The sequence below is a fragment of the Drosophila eugracilis genome, unplaced genomic scaffold (assembly GCF_018153835.1).
Source record: "Drosophila eugracilis isolate 14026-0451.02 unplaced genomic scaffold, ASM1815383v1 contig_2152, whole genome shotgun sequence".
Taxonomy (NCBI): Eukaryota; Metazoa; Arthropoda; class Insecta; order Diptera; family Drosophilidae; genus Drosophila; species Drosophila eugracilis.
In genome coordinates, this window is record NW_024573036.1 from 369,555 (window position 1) to 389,893 (window position 20,339).

The following is a 20,339-nucleotide window of genomic DNA, read 5'->3' on the forward strand; positions in this document are numbered from 1 at the left end:
TACTCACGGCTGCGCAAACACAACTGACTGCTGATGATGTTCGGTTGTTTGCACAGGGCCCACTGTACTTTTACGATTGTCTCCGGTGAACATTGCTCCTTTCGCTCGTATTTGTTTTTATGGAATTAAAAATTCCTGCTGGCAAAGGACTTTAATTAAGCGGCGCCGCAAAAACGACAGAATGCTTTCATTCCATTTCTAACAAAAGGACTTTTAAAGCATATTTGTAGTTTTATGGGAAGCTACGGATTTGGTCAACCAATTATTTTCCCTCCATTGTTTGCTGTTTTTGTAAGGACTTTTTAAGAGATTTTAAAATATATATCTCAGTTTTATGTTAGCTTAGTTAAAGGTTAACATTTTATGTTCCTTAATACTATAGCCTTGGTTTACATTTGACCTTAATGTTAGTCAGTTTTGCATTTTTACTTTTAAGTCGACTTAATTTTGGTTTCGGCAGCTTATTCGAAAGGATTAAATTAAGCTGTAGAGAGCTCTTTTTGTATATTTTTAATAGTTTTTTTTTTGAAAGCTTTTCCCATTACTGCATCGCTCAGCCAAACGATTGTTTTATTCCCCTGGCAAGCCATCGATTGGCGTTATTTAAAATGTAAATGGTAAAAGCATTGCTGTGATAAGCACCACATTTGGCACCTGCAAACACACAAACATAAAAAATAACTTATATTAAAAGTATTATTCTTTCACGGCTGCTGTGCATATTGTGCATTAATAAAAAAGGAAGGAACAGACCAGGAACAAAGCGGCAATGCTTTCAACTGTAATGATAAATGAACGCAAACTCCGAACATAAATCAACACAGGGGAGGAGATGCGGGAGGGCGGGCACCTCTGATGCTGTTGATGGGATAAGCCCGACTTCAGCCGCGAACTAACTATATATATATATACAGCCGCCCCCCCTTTGGATGATTTAAAAGCGAATGCCTCGGCTCCAAAATGTGTTGTGGGAAATATGCATAAAAGGAACACGGCAAAGTATCACGGGAAAACCGAGGAGCAACCGGGAATATATAGACACTCTCGCACATTGTTGTGTGTGTGCACGCGTACAATATTTTTAATTTTTCACATTTTTTAACAAATGAAAAAAGGGGCGAAAGCTAAAGGTGCAGACCAATCCCAGTTCCGATCCTCGTGGCCCACAGAGAGACACCTACGGAGCGCAAAAGACCGCCCGGAGGCAAATGGCGCGGCCACAATGGCATACATGTGGGTCACCAGCCCCTCCTCCCTTCAACATGAACACACGTCCCACCACCGCACTCCAACTCCATGCCATTCTACCACATCCATATGCATTCGCATTCGTTGCCGTTTCGAGTTGAAACATTTTTTATAAAACTTACCCAGGAGTTAAAAGGGGATATTGGGCTTGGGAAAGTTGAATTTATATATTTAAAAACTTCTATAATTTATGATCAAATCTTAGTTTTACTTTCTTCTTATTGAAGAAATCACATTACCATCTTTTGTTCCCCATTAAGATTGATACCACGTCGTATTAGTTAATTTCCCATATTACAGAAACTTTAACAATCAAAGAATATTAGGTATTACGCATTCGATCACCTATCCCCATCACCATTTCACTTGTTTCGAAATTGCATTGTGAATAATGTAGTGTTAATTCTCGAGAGTGCCATGTTCCCTGTTTTATGGGTTTAATGCTTTTGTTTATTGGTCTGCTGTTGCGTCAAGTGAGGCTTCGGCTTCGGCTGGACTTCGGGACAAGGATATGCCAGGATATGGCAGGACATGTGGGACTTTCTGCGAAAGGGATTCTCGGCCGCTGCTGCTGACATGCGATAAGAAAGCGCGCATTGTTTGGCCTTTGGCTCTGAGCCCGGTAAGTTTGCTTCTCCCTTGTCCAACTCCTACTATATGGACTAACAAATTAAATTTGCATTCTGTTGGCCAACGCCCTAACTATTAATTGCCATAAATAATCTGAGCAGGGCAATGCCATAAATATCCGAAATAGATACCCTAATGTCAACACCTCACGAATCAGCTTGCGAGGGAGTGCCATTTGGCCAATATTTCTATTTCTGGCGGAATTGATGTCCCCAACAAACATTTTAATCGATTCTTTACCGCCTTTCGGCACGAACACTTTCCGTCTGCTATGCATAAATTAAGGTCGTAATGGACAATCAATAATTATGATTGACAATACGGTCGCTGTCGCACATATTCATTAATTGATGGCCTGACACATTTCATTTCAGTGCCACAAGTCCCCGCAATTGGATTGCGTTTGTTTGATTTTGTTGGATTGCCGACTGGCGTAAACATATCGATAAATAAATTCGCAATTCATTTTGTCCGACATGTAAAATGTCATGTGGCGGAAAACGGCTCTATTCGGGTGAGATTTGTGGCCCAAATAATGTGAAAAATGCATCAATCGCAGTGTTTAATAATTCGACAAACAACAAGCCAAAAATAAACATAGCTTAGCCAAGATAAAAAGTTTAAAGTTATAGATGATACAAATGGATAAAAAGTTTTACCTTTTAACAAGTAGAGTTTTGTTAATCGTAACAGCAAGCAGTTTCGATAAAAAAAGACAATAAAAATAGTAACCTATTTCGATATAAAATAAATATATTTTGTAACTAAATATTTTGAGCTCATTCTTCTACATCGTAAGATGAAAAGATAATACCAATTGCCATAAATATTTAAGAGGTTCATAACCGTTCTCAGTTTCAATTTTGAGAGGCACTGTTCCATTTAATTTAAAGTTGCTTTCCTGTACACTTAACTGCTCAATAATGTTTCTGTGCGGCAGAATGTGCCCATCCAAGGGGAGCAGCGACACACATGGCGGGACACACACACACACACCCAGGACATACCCGAATAAACAATTTTAATAATTTCGTTTTATGAAAATGGCGCTCGGGTTAAATGATTCGAGAAGAATGTGGGTACAGGAAAAGTCGTAGCGTTTAATGTTTTGCACGGATGCGAACCTGTTCGCATGGATGGCGCTGGCATCGTACACACCCCGCCTCTGCTTTCCGGGTCAAATTTCAATCATTCCGAAACCGGGAACTGTGAAGGCTCCGGGACCTTTGACCCGCCTAGAAACTGGACCCCATCCAATCAGCAAAAGTCGCTGCTGCAAATCTCTTTTAAATGAGCCACTAATTGCAAACTGAAAGATAATACACAAAGACCCAGAGCCACTACCCCCCAAACCCTAGTTACAAACTAATCAGGAGTGGGTCTGCTCAAAAGGAAATGAGGGCAAAAAAATCGTCTAGTTAAAGGAGCAATTATCGCTGAGATAGGAAGAAGGAGTTTTTGTTTTGCGGCAAGTTTCGGGGATAACTTTTGCTCTCTCTTTCTCTGTTTGTGAGGCACGTTTATCAGTCGGTAAGTTTTTTCCCCAGCACTCTAACTCGCTGGCCCCTTTGTTAACTTTTCGCCTTACTAATGTCTATCAGAGATATAAGGCCAAACTTTTATTTTGTAAGCAATGTCGGCTATCTGGCGGGGCTTTTAAAAAGTTACCAGCACATGTGCTGGAGTATCCCTCGCAGATCCACTGACATGTGTATTTACATAGTTCTAATCAGGACGGGTGATTTGCAGGCAGCTTCCTACTCAGCTCGAGTGGATTATGGCACATGTCTGGGCCACAAACTTCTGGACAACTTCTTGTGGTTAATCAAAAAGCATGCTAGATTAGCGAACTTTTACAGCTCTCACAGGGAGAGTGTGAAATCCCTATTGATAAATAAGGAAAATTACTCTTAATGGCATCATAAGATACGACACTTTTTACTAATTACTCATGGGCTTTCATGGCATTCATAAATGCCAGCGAAATGTCATCATTTTGAAATTGCTAAATTTGTTTTTTGTTTATAATTTTGTCAAAGAATTTATTTTAAATACTTATCTATTTGTATTCAATTAAGATTTCATTATTGAATTACCCCGTATTGACCCTATATAAAACTGGGCGTATCCCGCCAAACAAAACCAATTAACAAACTATTTCGCTGTGTTTTCAAACTGTTTGGTCCGCTGCCAAAAGCTGGTATTTCGCAATCATTAGCTGGAACGGATTAAAATATATGTATACACATTTCGCACTTTTATATTCCATCTCTTAATCAATTTAATTATAGAGAACCTTTTTAATGAAATCCAACGAAATCAGTTGCTGAAAATTAAATTTCCCCCACACACAGCAAGGCAAAAAAAAAAAAATGTTAAATTTAATTTGATTTATTTGCAGTGCTCGCTTTGAAGTTGTCGTTGAAATGAAGGGAGAGACTGTGATTCGGATGCGGATTGGATGAGGAGGATTGGGGATGAACAGGGGTACAGGGACAGGACAGGACGAGGCAGGATACACAGCTAGCTTGTGTATGATGAGATTATTTGAATTACCTTTGCAATCAAATTGACACCACATAGACATCCTGGACTGACGGGGACAGACAGTTGGACAGGAAAGTGACAGCATCGACGACCGAAAGGGGGTGCCACGTCCACGCCTTAGCCTGCTCCGCGCCCCCGTTTGGAAGTGCATCCAGTTGGGAGCGGAAGCTGCAGACAGCCTCGACTAGCCTCATTTAGAACCATTGGACAAGTGTCAGTCGGAATACTTTACATTATTCATACCAGCACGTCCAAATGAAATTTTCACTAATGCACAAAACATTTCCATGTGAGACCTGGACTCTGAGTAGGCTGATAATTGAATGTAACTAGAATTCCAGCCACTTCACATTAGCTGGCATTAACGTGAGCACAAAGCAAAACCCGGAATTACTTCGTATAATAATAATAATGTCGGACTTGAAAATGGAGTACAACTGGTCCGATTTGGGCATGCAGCAGTTGGACGGCTTTGCATCGGAAAGGTCCGAGTGGTCGAGCCATGGGCAGATCTTCCACTCCGCCATTGATGAGTTGTCAAGTATTCAACTACATCGGGAGCAGGTGGAGCAGATCCAGCGACGTGGCAGCTTAATTGTCAGCCAGGCCCAGCAACACTCTCAGGCCTTGGTCGCCAGTCTAAGCAAGACTTATAAAATCCATTCTGAGAAACCTAGATTTCCTCCACAAATAACGGCTCCTAAGGTAAGTTTTGTGAAAAATCATATTTTTTCTATAGATTTGTTGTGAATTTCTCGTCTAGGCCTATCATTTCAAGGACATTTATTCTAGTCGCAAGGATCAGCTTATCCGTGAGTGCAAGGAGCAGGAGCGTAAGCAGCGTGAGTTCCGTAGCCGACCAATGCCTGATTTCCGTCAAGTACACCAACGCCTGTTCATCAAGCACGCAGTGCACCGTGTCACCGTTCCCATGACTCCCAATGTGCTGAAGAACTCTTGGGATATGGAAGAGAAACGTCGCTTAAGGGTGGAGCAGTTGCGAAAGGAGCGAGAGGAGGAGTTAAAGCTACACAAGAAGCAGTTCCCGAAGGCCAAACCCATTCCCCAGAGCAGCAGGCAACCCCTAAAGCCGTCAAATCGAGTTTCTGGAGTTTCTCAGGTAAAAGCGAAAGTCGAGCCCTTCAACCTGTCGGCGGAATTGCGTGTCCAGCAGCGTCGCCTCTTCAATGTCCAGAACTCCAAGGTGCAGGACGCAAAACGTCGAGAATTGGAGGAGCAGCGCCAACGGGCGGAACGAGAGGCTTACCAAAAGCAACGCCAACTGACCATTTTTCGAGCACGACCTAACCCACATCCACACACCGCACGTTGACCTGGCGAATTCCACTTTACTTTTGCGTTTTTTCAGTTGGTTTTTTTGTTTTGGTTTGGATTTTTGTTACAAATTTGTTTTGTTGTTCGAAGAAATTAAATTACTATAATCACCAGCAGGCAACCACAGATACAAACCTACAGTTGGGGGAGAAATAAAAGCATCCAAGGGATGTTTTCAGATCATTTTAGTTTATAATTTTTATAAAGTGTTTGTGGGTTCTGACTACTGCGGATACTTATAAAATTAAATTATATTTTTCATTTCTATTCCAACGACCTCTGCTGTGGCTGTGCATGTGTGCTTCCGCACATTCAATTTGTTCATTTAAAATGGCTTAGGTCGGTGGCTCCATCAATCAAGTGGTCCTGCCCCGACCCACCTATGGATGCACATATATATCCCATGTACCCATATCCCATATCCGATCCAATCCAGTCCGCAGGGCAACGCCCACGTGTTCCACTACAAACAATTTGTTGTAAGTGTATCAATTGATGCGCCTGCATGTGTGTGAGTATGTGTGGGCGTATATGGGTCTGCACGAGTGTGTGTGTGTGTCACATAATCAAAAGCACAAATACTAAAACAAGCACTCAAACTGTCAAAGCGATGATTGATAGTGTTGACATTCGCTTTTTGGCTCCAGCCATCAGCCATAGGATCTGACTTTTTGTGCATTGAGCTCCTGTTAATGGGACGTTTTGGCGGCGGCCTCGTCCTTTCAAAAGATTCCATCACCCATCTCCAAAACCCATTCAAAGCCCCCAGCTCCACCGCCAGATCATCGCCGTGTGTGTATGGCTGAATGATGAATTGCATTGCATGTGTTTATCGAGGTACACTGAAACAGGTATTTATTGCAAATTTGCCGAGCAGGTTTAAAGGTGAGCATCCATCACTCGATCTCGGTTTCAATGGAAGTTGAATGCAATTGAAATATAACAAGTTGTTCGTTGATTTAGCCTGAGAAAATGTTATGGTCGGGCAATTTGACACGAGCTTGTACGTTTTAAACTTTTTTATACATTTTTAACTACGATTTAAATCTAGATATTAATAAAAATCATCATATTAACCTTCAATGGTTTTAATTTTTTAAAGTTAAATAACTTTTTTTGGTATGGGCACTTTTTTATTTTCAGAACTCCATTAACAGTTGGTCGCCTTTACAGTACTTCGTACATAACATATAGCAACCCCAACCTTAACAGTCTGCACACATAAGGACATGGGGTAAACTGTGCTAACGGTTAACAGTACCAGCGGGGTGACTGCTAACATCTTACTGTAAGAAACCGCTGAAATGTTACTGTTAGCAAGTTTTTAGCATAGCGCTTTGAAATAACGGTCACAAAATGTTAAGCTCCAGTAAGACTTACAGTTTTTTTTGCGAAATAAAATTGTATTTTTATTTTATTTTACTATTTTTCTTAATACACTAACACTTTTACACATTGTATTTATTTTTTTTTAGAAATAATGCAACAAGATATGGTTAAAAATTGCTAGTTTTTGCAATAAAAAACCTGTACAGAAAAAGTTTATCTGCTTACATACCAGAAAGCGTTGGAGATGAACACAGATCAGGTTTTACAAAGATTGATTGTTATTGATATTCTGTAAAAACATGGATTGGAAATGAAATGGCGTATAAAGATAGAGTAATTGAGCAGTTCTTTATTAAAACGAAGCAACTTTAAAACCTTGTTTAAAAGAAAATAATGGCTGAATGTATATACGATTTTGTGAGTAAACAGTTTATTATAAAATTTGCATTTCAATAAAAGATATCTTATGTTGTTTCTAAAAATGAATGCTTAGTAAGCCATCGCCGCTCCTATGGAATAAGTGACTAATAAACTTTTTAGCTACTTAGGAACGATATCCTGTCATATGAAAAGAACCAACCCCTTAAGATTTCGACTTAATGACGGCAACTACTGTGAGTCCTTCTCAGGGGGATTAGTCACTAAGCGCGCTTATAAGTCCCTATAAGGAAATATGGCCAAAGTATCAGGTGACAAGTATCGAAGTTCATAATCGTGCGCCGGCGAAAATGCGTGTCTTGCATTCCGGATGTGAATGCAAAAATCCGCGAAGTGCCACGAATTTATACGAGTGAGCAAACGGAGCCATTGCGTATTCAAGGCGGAACAATGTGCCGAATTTGATGGGCGGAGCGGCGGTAGTATATGTTTCTTGTGTTATTTTTTGGCTTTTATGGCAAGGAGCTTGTGGTTAAATGAGACGCCAGGACGAAGGATCCGGATGCTCGCTTCTTGTGGAGCGCGGAATTTAATAACGCGCTGATGCATGCAAAATAACGCATAAAAACGTAAAAATGCACACGCAAAAAAAGTAAACAAAGCACATACACACATTTATGTACGAGCAGCCGCAAAAGTGAAGCAAAACCGGGAAAGTGGGTAAATGGGAAAATGGGAAACTGGGGTAACCAAAAGGGGGGGCGTGGCGGAGGTAGTTGAGCTGCAAGCGCCTCGGTAAAAACAATTTTCGCAGTCAATTTTCTTTTATGAGCAGAAAATATTTCACAGTGAAAATATTATATGAATATTGGCAGCCGTCAGCCGACGGCGGTTTCAGCCTGCGACTCAAAAAAGCGGCTGTCTTTTGGTCTGAAAATGGGCAGGCACTGGAGGGTAGGCGTGGCACAGTATGAACAAAAACTTACACAAAAATTGGCCGACATTTTTAAGCGCTCTGCAATACACTTTAATTGTAATGGATACCCCATGGTTACGAAAACTCTTTTCATTTTGCCTCTCAATGTTTGGTTTCATAAAAAGTTTCATTTATGAAATATATCTTTTGTGAAAAGTATTATATGGGCGGGATGTCGGAAATTAAAATAGTATTAATAATGTCAATGTGATGTATAAAAATCAGGGCATTGAATATCCTTAAAAGAGTTACACTTTTTAAGGCAGTGAGATTTTGTGAAAATGTAAATTTATAAGCTAGCAAGTAATACTTCATTCTGCTGAATTACTTTATTTCTTTTAACTAACTCAAAAAATGTATGTTCGGTGTGCGAAAAAAGGGAAATCAGAGCACAACAAAGGCAGGGACATTTTAAAGCGGCCCAATAAAAATAAAAAGCAAGTATAAAATCCGAGCGAACGCCCAGTCTTCAATGAGGCTCATAAAAGGAAACAAAAGCGGTACGAGAAGTGGAGTGCCAGACGCACACCAATTGCTGCAGAAAGTCAAAGTCATTAAAAAGTAATGTCATCGTCAACGTTTCTCAGCTGCAGACCCCGCCTTTTACCAGCCCCGCATTTTCCGCATTTCCCGTGGAGTAGCCCATGGCGCTTAGTTGCCATTTCAACTCCTTCAGCCCTCGTGCGCTCCATTAATGATGGATGACGACTAGACCCCAGATCCCAGATCCCAGAGCCCCATGTCACCTCACTCCCATTCTCGGGGTTTTCCACTGCTGCTGTTCGCCGAAAATGATTTGATGAAAACATTTGAAATTTTTATCGGGTGCAAATTTATGCAGAACTGTTGATGTCATCGCCGTTGCGTTGGCCGCAGAAAAATGATGACGATGCCGTTGTGACGTTGAATTATGAAGGCACATTACCGTCTTGCTCATTGCTGATTTACCACCCGGCATTATTCTGAAGCTCTCCCAGCAAAAGCACTTCCTGTTTTTAACTGTGTACATGGCGTGGGACGATAAGAAGTTCTCGTCGTTGTTCTTTTTATGGGATTTAATTTTGATTAACATTGGGCCTGCACTTAAAATTTGTAACAAATGACTTTGAAATTGATTGGAGCTGACATTATTTATTTTACGTACATCATAAAGCTTTCCACAGTTGAATAAACTGAAAGGTGACTTTTTCACATGTACGGAATTGTTATTGTTGAAAAAATGCTTTTAAAATTGCCAGATTGGTAACTTTTAGAACGAAAAAAGCTATTTACAATTCAATAACCCTCGATGTTGGCCAATAACAGGCTTTTGTAGCTAAAACTTTAAATTATTCCTTTGTCGGAAAAAATACTTCCATATATGATCGAATGTCTCACCTGCAGTGTTAAACTGTTGAATATTTAACAAATATTACTAGCCAAATAAATATACATGTATTTTTTCTTAACTTTAAACAACAGGTTAATATGGGCTTAATAAATTCATTTTTAAAATCCTTTTCTTGGTTTCTTTAACATTCTTATTTTGAGCGCTGCCGGGGACATTAGTTCATGTTTTATGGTACATTTGTACTATATACTTCAAAGTACTTTTTGTTTGCAAATTTGATATTTATTGAAGTTTTTCCAGAGAAACATCGACGGTCGTAACATGAGATCTTGGGGAAAGGACTTTTTGCTTCGTTTGCGACTCCAGGTTTATTATGGCCATACACCTTGGCGAACTTTTTATTGTGGCGCATCTATTGCATAAACTTTAAGCAAATTGCAAATGAAAGTTTCTGGGATTTTACATGACAGTTTATGGGTTTGAAATGTAAGTGCTCGCTGGGTGTTGTGCGTATGAGAGAAGTGTGGGCAATGCGGCGATGTCTATGGGTATATGGCTATATAGTCATGTGGCAGTAATATGAAAGTTTTGCTTTTTTATGCGTCTGCTGCCCCCATGGGGCGAAGTAGCTGCTGCTGTCGGTGGCGTCAAGTTTTATTGCCCCACGGCTCGTTCTGGTTCTGGCTCTGGGATGCGATTGTGGTGGTTCCGGGTGGATCCCAGGCTGGATCTGGGTGGTTCAGGTGGTGGAGCGGACTCTGTGGTGGTGGCACGTGCACTCCCACAGGTGACGATGGCCTCGTTTATGAACAAACAGCAAAATGTTGTCAACATTTCAAATTTATTTGTTCAATATACAAACATACACACAAACAGATGCCGACATGTGTATGTGGGGGAGTCCTACATATGTCCGTGTGTTGTCTCTTTCCCATTCAGTGGGTGGGTGTGAGTGTGTGCGTGTTATTAAATTAAACACAGAGCTACCATCAGTGGGCCAAAAGCATTCATTAGCCACGTTTACTGCACCCGTGGCGACCTCCATTCCGGCTGATGAGTTTTTTCCTTTTTCGGTTCTTTTTTTTGTTTTTGTCTTCCATCCTGCGAGTGTTTGCTTTTTCTATATACCCAGTTATTTTGGATATATAATTACGGTTGGGTATTATAAAATTCATATTTTTGATATTTTTTTGGAGGTCAAAACTTTTTTGGGAATGCTTAAGAAAGATTATTATTAACCTTAACATAGAATTAGTTTACCAATTTTGACTTAATAAAGTACGATTGAAAATCCATTTTCGGTATCGAGTAGTCGAACCTTCCCACCGAACCAAGGAGTTTGAGAATTTTTTTCATTACTTTGTCTATTTGCTTAGCATTGTTGTGGCAGTTGCTGCTTCTACTCTTGCTCCTGTTTTTGTTGTCCTGGCTGGCGGTGTTATTATTGCTGTTGTGGCTGCTGCTGGTGACGCTGGCGCTTCGTGACTTTGTGAATGTTAGATTTTAATATTTCGCCTTACTTGGCTTTTATTTGGCCCTCCAGAGCGTCACGATGACGACTACGTGAGCCTGTTCGCACACACAGAAATGATTATTGCACACCATTTTGGCAAATGGTCCGTCCAACCGTCTCTCCGTCTGTCCGTCTGCCCTTTTCCTCCTTGCCGGAAAAACCATTGGCATTTAAATGTAAACATATAATATAGAGAAACGGCCCCGGCTGCTGCTGCACTTAAATGCGATTCTGGGCCAGGCCGGCGCATTAATTCTAATTAACTTTCTGCGGTCGTCTAACCCAAACTCGCTTTATGAGTACTTTTTTGGGCTCCGCAGGACCTCGGGTCCGAATTGCGTAGCAAATGAAGTGCAGGCAATAAAAAGCGACAAAGGCAAATGGCAAATGGCAAACCGTGGTCCTGGGCCTCCTTAAAACAAGTTCCGTGCGTTGAGCCATGAAAATGGAAATGAAAATTTATACGCTCTGCGGCGGGGGCCGTGGTGCAGAAAGGACGAGGGACAAAGGGATGGGATTCCCAGCTCGCCGTGATTAAAACACCTGTGCCGACAGCTGCCGGAAAACTCGCACGCATACAGTTGTCTTCATAAAATTAGTAGTACTTACTGGATTTTAAAAGAAGCAAGAAATATATATTTGATTTTATATTTTGGAATCGTAGCGTAGCTTTCACTATTTTAAATAATATTATTACATTTTATTGAACACTTTGGTTTATCACCTAAAAACTCTTACTATTATAACTTTGAAGATGACTGTAACAGCGGGCATTAGTAACTGGCAGTGTTGGCCAGGATAGCTCCCTTGATTGTCTTTGGCAGCTGGCTAGGCGATCATAGCTTTTCATTTCGCCAGGCTAATGAAACGTCATGTTATTTATGACCGGGATGCGCTCTAATGCAAAAGCATTTCTCCTCATTTAGGCCTTGGCCAGATGACCGCCGAGGGAGAAATAGAGGACCAAATGGTGTCAGTAGTTTCCTCCTCCTTTGGGGCAGCGTGTTTATTGCAACGATTAAGTCATAGTTTTTGCTTGAGGAAAATAAACGAAGAAAAGGGTAAATATATTTCCGGAAATAGCTTGTCTTAGGAATCATATTGGTTCTTTAAATAATTTTTATTTAATTTACTCGCAACTCCCTTTATCAACTCACTGACAGAACCAACCATTTTCTGACCAAGAACTCTTTTCCTTTGGTCAACAGATAACCGGCAAATGAAGCGTCGCCAATGAACTATAAATTTCTTTAGCACATAATTCATTCAACTATCCCAGAAACTAAGCAAGCAAAAAGTTGAACTCAAGTCGGGCCATTTGACACGCTGTTCAATTTGTCTTAAAAATCAGTGCAAGACCCCAAAATTCCCCCAATACTATAGAAACCCAACAAGAAGCGATCCAGACATATTGCTCACTTGTCACTTCAGTGAATGCGCTTCATTTTGGATAGGGGTTAGGGGAATTAGGGGCTTGGATATCGGAAAGGTATGTGGGGTTCCGAGCTGTCCAGACCTTTCGCAACCCAAACGTGTTCGGCATTGATAAATTTTGAGGGCGTGATGGCGAAGGGAAGCCAAATGACTTCCAGCGGTCACGCCATTAAGAATGCTAATGTGTCTATTCAATGCGAATTTTATGCAAATGGCAAGGTTAAAAGCAAAATAAGAGCCGCGCTCTGGTAATGCGATAAAAAATTTGACACATCATCACTTTTCAATAAAATCAACAAATTTTATTTAAGTCACCCCCAGAGGATGCGCCTCGCTGGCCCCCGAAACTTTTTGCTCGATCGTCCTTTTTTCTGCTTTCCCTTTTCTTTCTCTTTTTGCACAAAAGCGAGGGCCAGGAAGGATGCGGATTGCTGGGGGGTTGGAATGGTTGCGAAAATGGCACTGGCACTGGAAGCTTATCCATTTTGGCCATACGGTTTTTGCCATGACTCCCTCCTCCTCTTCCTCCTCCTTCCAACCATTGTTGGCTGCCTTTTCTTTTGGCTTTCCGCTTTTGTCCGTTGGTCCGTTTGTCCGACTACTGGCCATTGTCTGGGCCACGGAAGTAGCCAATGGCTATCGGCATGCGAAGCTGGAGAGGCTTTCAGGATCAGGCCAAGGATTTCAGCTGAAATTCGAAAATACTTTGCATTTGGAAAATTTGAAATCCGGTTATGCTGCTAATTTCTCTCTAGTCCCTCTTTCTGCTCCGGCTTACTGGGGCATTTCAGCATTTCAGGATTTCAGCCTCGATTACAACATCAAACTGGGAGTTCTCAAAATGCTAACCCAAATGTCAATCACGTGATTGATGGCTCTGACAATTGAGCCGCCAGCGAAACGTATTGGATTCAGCTGGTATATACTCGTATACTGCAGTTGCTGGAAAACCGTCCACCCACTTTTCCTCTTACATTTTCCAAAGCCAACTACGTTTTCCGCTGTCAACTGGAGCCGCAGTTGGACAAAATGTGGCAGTTCAATTACGCGATTAAGTGCACAGTAGAAAATATCTTAGATCCTGAGAGTTTGTTGTTAAAAAATAAACAAGTTAAGGTTGGAGTAGCTAGAAGTAGTAGTAGTTAGTACCTTTAAACGGCATATCAATGAATAAATTCCGAATATTTATTCTCTGCGTACTGGCCATTTCATCAGTTTATCAATAGAAAGTATATTTATTTTATGAGCAGTCAATGGTCCTTAACCTAACAGCTGTGTAAATACTATTAACGCCTCCTTCACGAACGGGTGCCAAAAACATTTACGTTTATGTTCATTGCTAAATTGCCTTGGCTTTAATTGCTCACGTTGCCCTTGTCCTTGCAGCCCCGTCACTTGAATTTCTTTCACCTTTCGTGTAAACATCGCGTGCAATTATTTTCCCTTCTCGCGCTGCCCCGAAAAATCCCATTCAATTGAACAAAACGAAACGCTTATCAAAAACATTAAGTCAGCAGCCAAAGTCGCGACAGCAAAACCAAAAAACAAACAATTAAGATTGGCCAACAGATTCAAACGAAAGGTTTTTAGCCCGAAGTGGTTTCCATGCTTTTTTTAACTTTGATCTTTTGACTTTATAGATGTGGAATATTTGAACCAATTTATGTTTATAACATTATAAAAATCTTCCTTTTAATCAGTATTTTTGGATACAGAATTTCACCTTATCAACTTTTCAATCTAAATTTTTAACAAGCCCGAGCCTAGATCTCTCCCATCTGGATGTCCTGCATTAAATATTTAACTCCCTTTGAGACCCTTTCACACACCCTATCAGACATCAACTTTGGCTTCATTAAAAGAAAGGATCTCAGTTTGGGCCGAACAAAAAGGGGATAAAAAAAAGAAATGTGACGGCAATTTAATTAAAAACTTATGAATGAGTGAACAAAAAAGTTTGCTCATCCTTAGACCTCAAGATGTTTTTATCGTTGTTGTTTGCACAAATGGAATCTCTCCCCACACACACACACATTCACACATACACATATAGAAGCACACTCACACACTTTCATAGTGAAAGTTTACGCTTTGCGAGTAGTGTTTGTTTGTTTGTTTTGGCCTGATGGAGATCAGCATACGAAGTCAGCTCGGCATCAAACTTTCCATAGCGTAAAAATATAATTGGAGAAATTTAAAAAGTTTTTGTTTTAGTTGCCGGCTTTTCCCGTCAAAGGACCCTTTTTTCCGGCATCAAAGTCAGAGTATTTCCTGCTAGTAAGGCTGCCCAATCACGGATAGTATTGAATACTTTAATAAATTCTTAGACCCAAAAAAAAACCAAATAGTACTTAACTTTTTTTGTTCACTTTATGATTCGATGGAGTTTATTTCCATTAAGATTTTGAAGCAAGAAAATATGAAAGAACAAATCCAATTGGCAAATCAATTTCAAAAGTTTTCGCATTTGGCCAATGCTCAAGAATTCATTGCAAATGTATTTACACAATATTGTCTCTTGGTCGCAATTCCACTTGGCACATTCGCCGGTATTTGCTATAGTTTACCCCAAGCCGGAATTCTAGAAATCTAACAATCCGGCAATCCAACAATCCCCCAGCCCAGTGCCAATCCGTTGGTTTAGTTTAGTTTCGTTTTTGGTTTGGCTTGCCCATTTCATTGTGTGCGCACTCGGGAAAAAGTGAATAAGAAAATTTGTTTGCCAACTTTCGGTGTAATTTGTAAACATCAAAGAGAATGGCAAAGAAAACATGTCGCCGGCTGAGTCAAAGGGATCAAGAGTTGCTTTGCGAATTCGTGCGGAAATCTTCTACGTGTGCGGCATGCCAAGAGCCGGAATATGTGCAGAGTGGAAGCAGAGCGGTGTGCCCCGGGCCGGGATTCCTGCCCTGCCCTGGCCGGAGTATTCTCCTTCACCTCTTCGCTCTCGGGCACTCCCCTTCCATGACAATCCGCATCGAAACTGATCCCAAAGGGGGCTGGGCTCAAGGTGAACTGGATGGCCTGGAAATCATCCTTTATGCAGGTTACATCTCCAAGCGGAAAGACAAAACATTGAAAAAATATTTAACTTCGGTCAAGGAAATATATAAATAAAATACACTTAAAAAAGCTACTTAGCTAAAAACTGACTTTAATCTTTAAAAGTATTTAAATTGTTTCTCGTACATTCAAGAAAAAAACATTCTGAATATATGTACTTTTCTTAATAAGTCCTTCTAAAATATTTGATCCTTCTCAAGACGATCGATTTTTCTGGATGTGGGGATGGCACGAAATCTCCTTTGTAATGAAGCGTCCAGCCAGGCAGAAATCCAGAAGTCCGGGGCGCAACCGTTCACTAAAGTTATGATAACAAAGAACTAATTAAGAAACATGACGTCCTTATGACAGCCCCAGCCTCCGCAGCAGTACACTTTCAGGCTGCTTGCTTCTCAGCCAGCTTTTAGCCGCATCTCTGCCGCGTTGATGGTCTGATGTACTAATTAAGTTTTGAACGTGACGAGAAATTGCAAGTAGCAATTTCGTTGTTTGATTTTTCGCAGCGAATTTCTCTGGCCTCGATTCTTTTTCCTCGATGTTCGCTCAGTTTGCCCTTCCCCTCAGTTATTTCATCTGAATAATTAGCTGCAAAGTGGCCAAGTCTCTGGCGGCGAAGGCTTGATGAGCTCCACGTCCGGCTGTGGGCGTGTGGTTATTCCGGGCGGAGCTGCAAATTAGAATTAATTTCCATGATGCTTCGACAGTTTCACGCATAAAAAGATGAGTTGAAGAAGCAGAAGAGCCAGTTTTTTAATACATTCTTAATTGCAATTACTTAATTCTAGAAAACATATCCAGTATAAAATTTCGATATGCACCAGTTTGTTTTATGTTGTAAGTTCCAAGAGAGTTCATGATCATCCAGAAAGAGTTTATAAAGGAAACTTATCTTTATAAGGCTTATCATCGCTTAACAGAAACAAAGAAATTTTAACTTGCCAACTTTCAAACATTTTATTTTCCGACTTTTTTAGACGGAGTCAATTTCAGACTGATGTGAAGAAGATTTTCTCTGCAGTTTTTTATATTTTCGATTTGCTTCCTTTTTTTGCGTTTACCAACTACCTCTAGCATTATCTTCGTATCACTGCCTTTTTGGTTCATAAGCTGAATATGGCTTATATATAATCCATTTCCGCAGCACCCGTCATTCCGGTGCATCTTATTTTTTCCCCGCCGAATTATTTATACGGATTTCCCTCCGCACCACTTTTTCACTTTTGATTCAGATCGGCTTTCGCTGTTCTTGTTGAGGTTTCATTACGCTTTGAAAATGTAATTACAACGGGAGCTCGGCGCTTTCCTTTCGGCATCCTTTAATATGCATTTTTCACGTTTTCACATTTTCCGCTTTTGTCTCCGACTCTTTTGTAAGTGGGAAAGGCGAAATAACGTTGGGCGCGGGGAGTGATAAAAATTACCGTTGCGGGGATTAAGAAGTTTCGCTATTATCATTCAAATTATAATTACTCGCAATTGTTTTTATAATGTTCATTAACATTTAGCGCCTTCTGAAGCTGCCTGCCAGCAGTTTTCGTAGCAGACATTTTCATAATTATTTTTTAAATTGCAATTTTCCAGTGTTTTTCGCTGGCTTGGGGCGAGGATTTGTGGGAAGTGCGATAGCATGTGTTAATTAGGTTTGGGATCTTCCAAGAGGGGCATAATCTCTCTTAATTTTCCCTATAACATTATAGTTGACCGAACACCGCATTCCTTTCTTAGATCCCTAGACTTGGTCGGAGTTTCATGTGACTTTGGTAAGTGTTAAATTTGTATCGCTTTCTTTGTTTTCCTGAAAACAAATTGCTCGAAAACACGCAAATGTATCTTCCTCTCCAGCGAACAAATACCAAAATTAATTTTCCATAGACACGAAGCCCTGTCTTTTTGGCCAGTCATCCAGCGAGTCAGTCATTCAGTCAGTCAGTTCGTCAGGCAGTCGGAGGTGGTCGAGTTGTCTGTTTGAATTTATAGTTTAATAGATAGTTTAATTAAATAATTTCCACTCAGTGTCAGTCGCACAAAGCGAAAGTTCAATATGACAATGCAAATGTAAATATATTCCCCACTTGGGTTCTTGTTTTTTATCGCATATCTTTATCGGTCTCTGGCAAATTTATGATTTATTTCAGTTTTTTTGCAGTTCAACGCCCACAATTAGTTCCACTCAAATAATTCAAAAGAAAATATTTGTAAATATTTACACAGCCAGCAAATATTGCACTTGCATTTACAGTCATATATTTTTATGGCCACGGACCTTTGCATTAAGCCACAATAATTTCGTTTTTCCTTTTTGTTTGGTTTGCCATAATGCAATATTTATTTCTATTTGAACATATCTGCGAAATTCCGAGCGAGCATCAAAGCAGAAATCATGGTATTAGTTAGGATTTTGAGAGCTTTATGGACAGAATATTTAGAGTTCCCTTAGCCATATCTAGCAGCGGCCTTAAGCAAATGACATCTCTATGTAATTAAGTAGTAGCCTTGTTTAAATACAAGTACACATTGTCCTGTGCACAAATGGACATTTGTCCTATGTGTGTTTAATTACGTCAGGCATTCGCCTGCAATTGCCATTAATTTGAGTTTACAAAAGCCTATTTGTGATTTGTCAAAATTGAATTTGCTCCTTATCAAGATTTGATTGATGGTCAAACGTTGAACGTGCTCTGGTTCCAATTTGTGTCCATCTAAGGCACCGCCATTCCGAACTACGTCAAGTCTTCGAGTGGAGGAATCCCAGATCGGCGCCTGGCACTTGGTACTCGGTACTCGGTACTTGGTACTTGGGAGAGCTGAACAACTTTTCCCAACAGCACAGCACTTTGTTCCAGACATTTGATTGAGAGCTCTGCGAAATGCAAATGCAATGCGGATGTCATTCAACGAGGTGAAGGATGAGGAGAAGAAGGAGGGCCAGGAGGCTGCTAGGGAACAAGTCACTCAATGCCAGCGCCCCCAAAAACCACCCACTGCACTCCACACATCAGCACATCAGATTGCATTCGATTGCAAGTTGATTGCGGCACTACATGCGGATGTAGATGCGGAGGCGGATGTGAATGCGAATGGGGAGACTGGAGGTATCTAACAGTTTTCAGGCGCTTTAAAAGTGCAACGGCCATTACTCTACGGGATCTAAAATGTTTCAAACATAAAATAAATTTCGGTTTTTTTATGCCGAGAATCGAGAGGGTGTTAACTTATACAGGGTGGAAAGAGAGAATATTCCATTCATATGCAATTTCTCTGCTTTTTTGTGTAATATAAATTTTACAAATATTCCCATTTAATTTGAGTATAAAAAAGTACATCAAATGTGATATTTTCTATGAACTATACTATACCTTAGCATATAAAATCAGTTTATTCTTTTATATTTAAAACTTCTAAAAACTGGTAAAAGTCCATAAACTTGAAATCTAAACAAAGAATGTCTAACTTCTCAACTTATGAGAGATATTTCCGTGGCTTTGAGGTGTAGAAAACTTGAGCATGGCTTAGATTATTTTCAACTAAACAGAAATTTGGGTATCAAAATGTTCATAGTTTTTAGCTGCAATCCATTGCAGTTGTTGTTTTGGCCGGGCAAATCTCAAATGGAGTCACATTTTCAATGGCTGCTGCAAAACTTTTGTCAACTTGTGGGCGGCCAGGGGGCGGGGACGGAAAAAATGGCAGCCGGAAGTTGAAGTGCTGTTGGGAATTGCAAAAATTTGTTGCCTGCCATTGTCATTTTTGTTTTGCGCCGCGGCTGCGATGGCGGCGCATTCGTGCGTTTTATTCCCGGCCAAAACCGTGAATTCAAAGCCGACGGCGCAAAATCGAACAACCAAACCCAATCCGAAAACAACAACACTAACAAAAAGAACAACACGTAGAGGGACTACAACTGGGGACTTTTCCAGCCATTGAAATTTCGCAGCTATTGTCAGATTTTGGTGTTGCCTGTCATGCAAATCCCCGGCACAACGTGAGCCGCCCATCAAAATTATGTTTGGTTTGACTCTTAAACGGAAAAAGCTGCACACAGAACCAGAAACCTGCGTTAAATATATTTAAGCGTCTAAGCATCGAGCTGGCAGGAAACTAGCTTAGTTGCCCGTAAGTCCTCGTTCGATTTGCAAACATTGTGAAGCAAATGTGCACCAAAAACCCGCACAATGTCCACTTAATGCCATTAATGGACTTTTAAGTGCTGGGCAACAATGTTCTCTGACTTGCAGCTGAAATGTTCCTTTCGATTTTGCTGTTCATATGGCCAGGACCCCCGGCCCCAGTGGGTGGATGCTGTGGTACGAGGTGCTGATCCCCATGATGCCGATGCTGCTGCGACATTTAGCCCATAATCCCTCGAATCGATGCTCCAACACGTGCGAACTTTTCGTCACTCGCTCTTGTTTCACTTTCCCCGGCAAACTACTAAAGTCTTGGACCAAAAATATTAAATATATTTAAATGTTTGTTTAAGCGAACTAAACGATGGGGGAAATTAGTATGGAAATAGTTTGAGTTGAAAGATGGCTTAACTGATCTTAACTGTCCCA

At 40.6% G+C, this 20,339-nt stretch overlaps 1 protein-coding gene across 1 annotated transcript; it reads left to right on the forward strand.

Annotated features, from left to right (window-relative positions):
- Window positions 1-4,799: 4,799 nt before the first annotated feature.
- On the forward strand, window positions 4,800-5,868 carry LOC108110603 (targeting protein for Xklp2 homolog). The gene is made up of 2 exons (XM_017219701.2): window positions 4,800-5,130; window positions 5,189-5,868. The coding sequence occupies exons 1-2, from the start codon at window positions 4,837-4,839 to the stop codon at window positions 5,756-5,758; spliced, it is 864 nt and encodes a 287-aa protein (XP_017075190.2). The 5' UTR covers window positions 4,800-4,836; the 3' UTR covers window positions 5,759-5,868.
- The last annotated feature ends 14,471 nt before the right edge of the window (window positions 5,869-20,339 follow it).

Excerpts from the sequence above, each read along its gene's own strand:
- LOC108110603 (XM_017219701.2), top strand. The coding sequence starts at position 4,837 with ATGTCGGACTTGAAAATGGAGTACAACTGGTCCGATTTGGGCATGCAG. Across the intron at positions 5,131-5,188 it reads CACAAATAACGGCTCCTAAG|GCCTATCATTTCAAGGACAT; the intron begins GTAAGTTTTGTG and ends TTTCTCGTCTAG.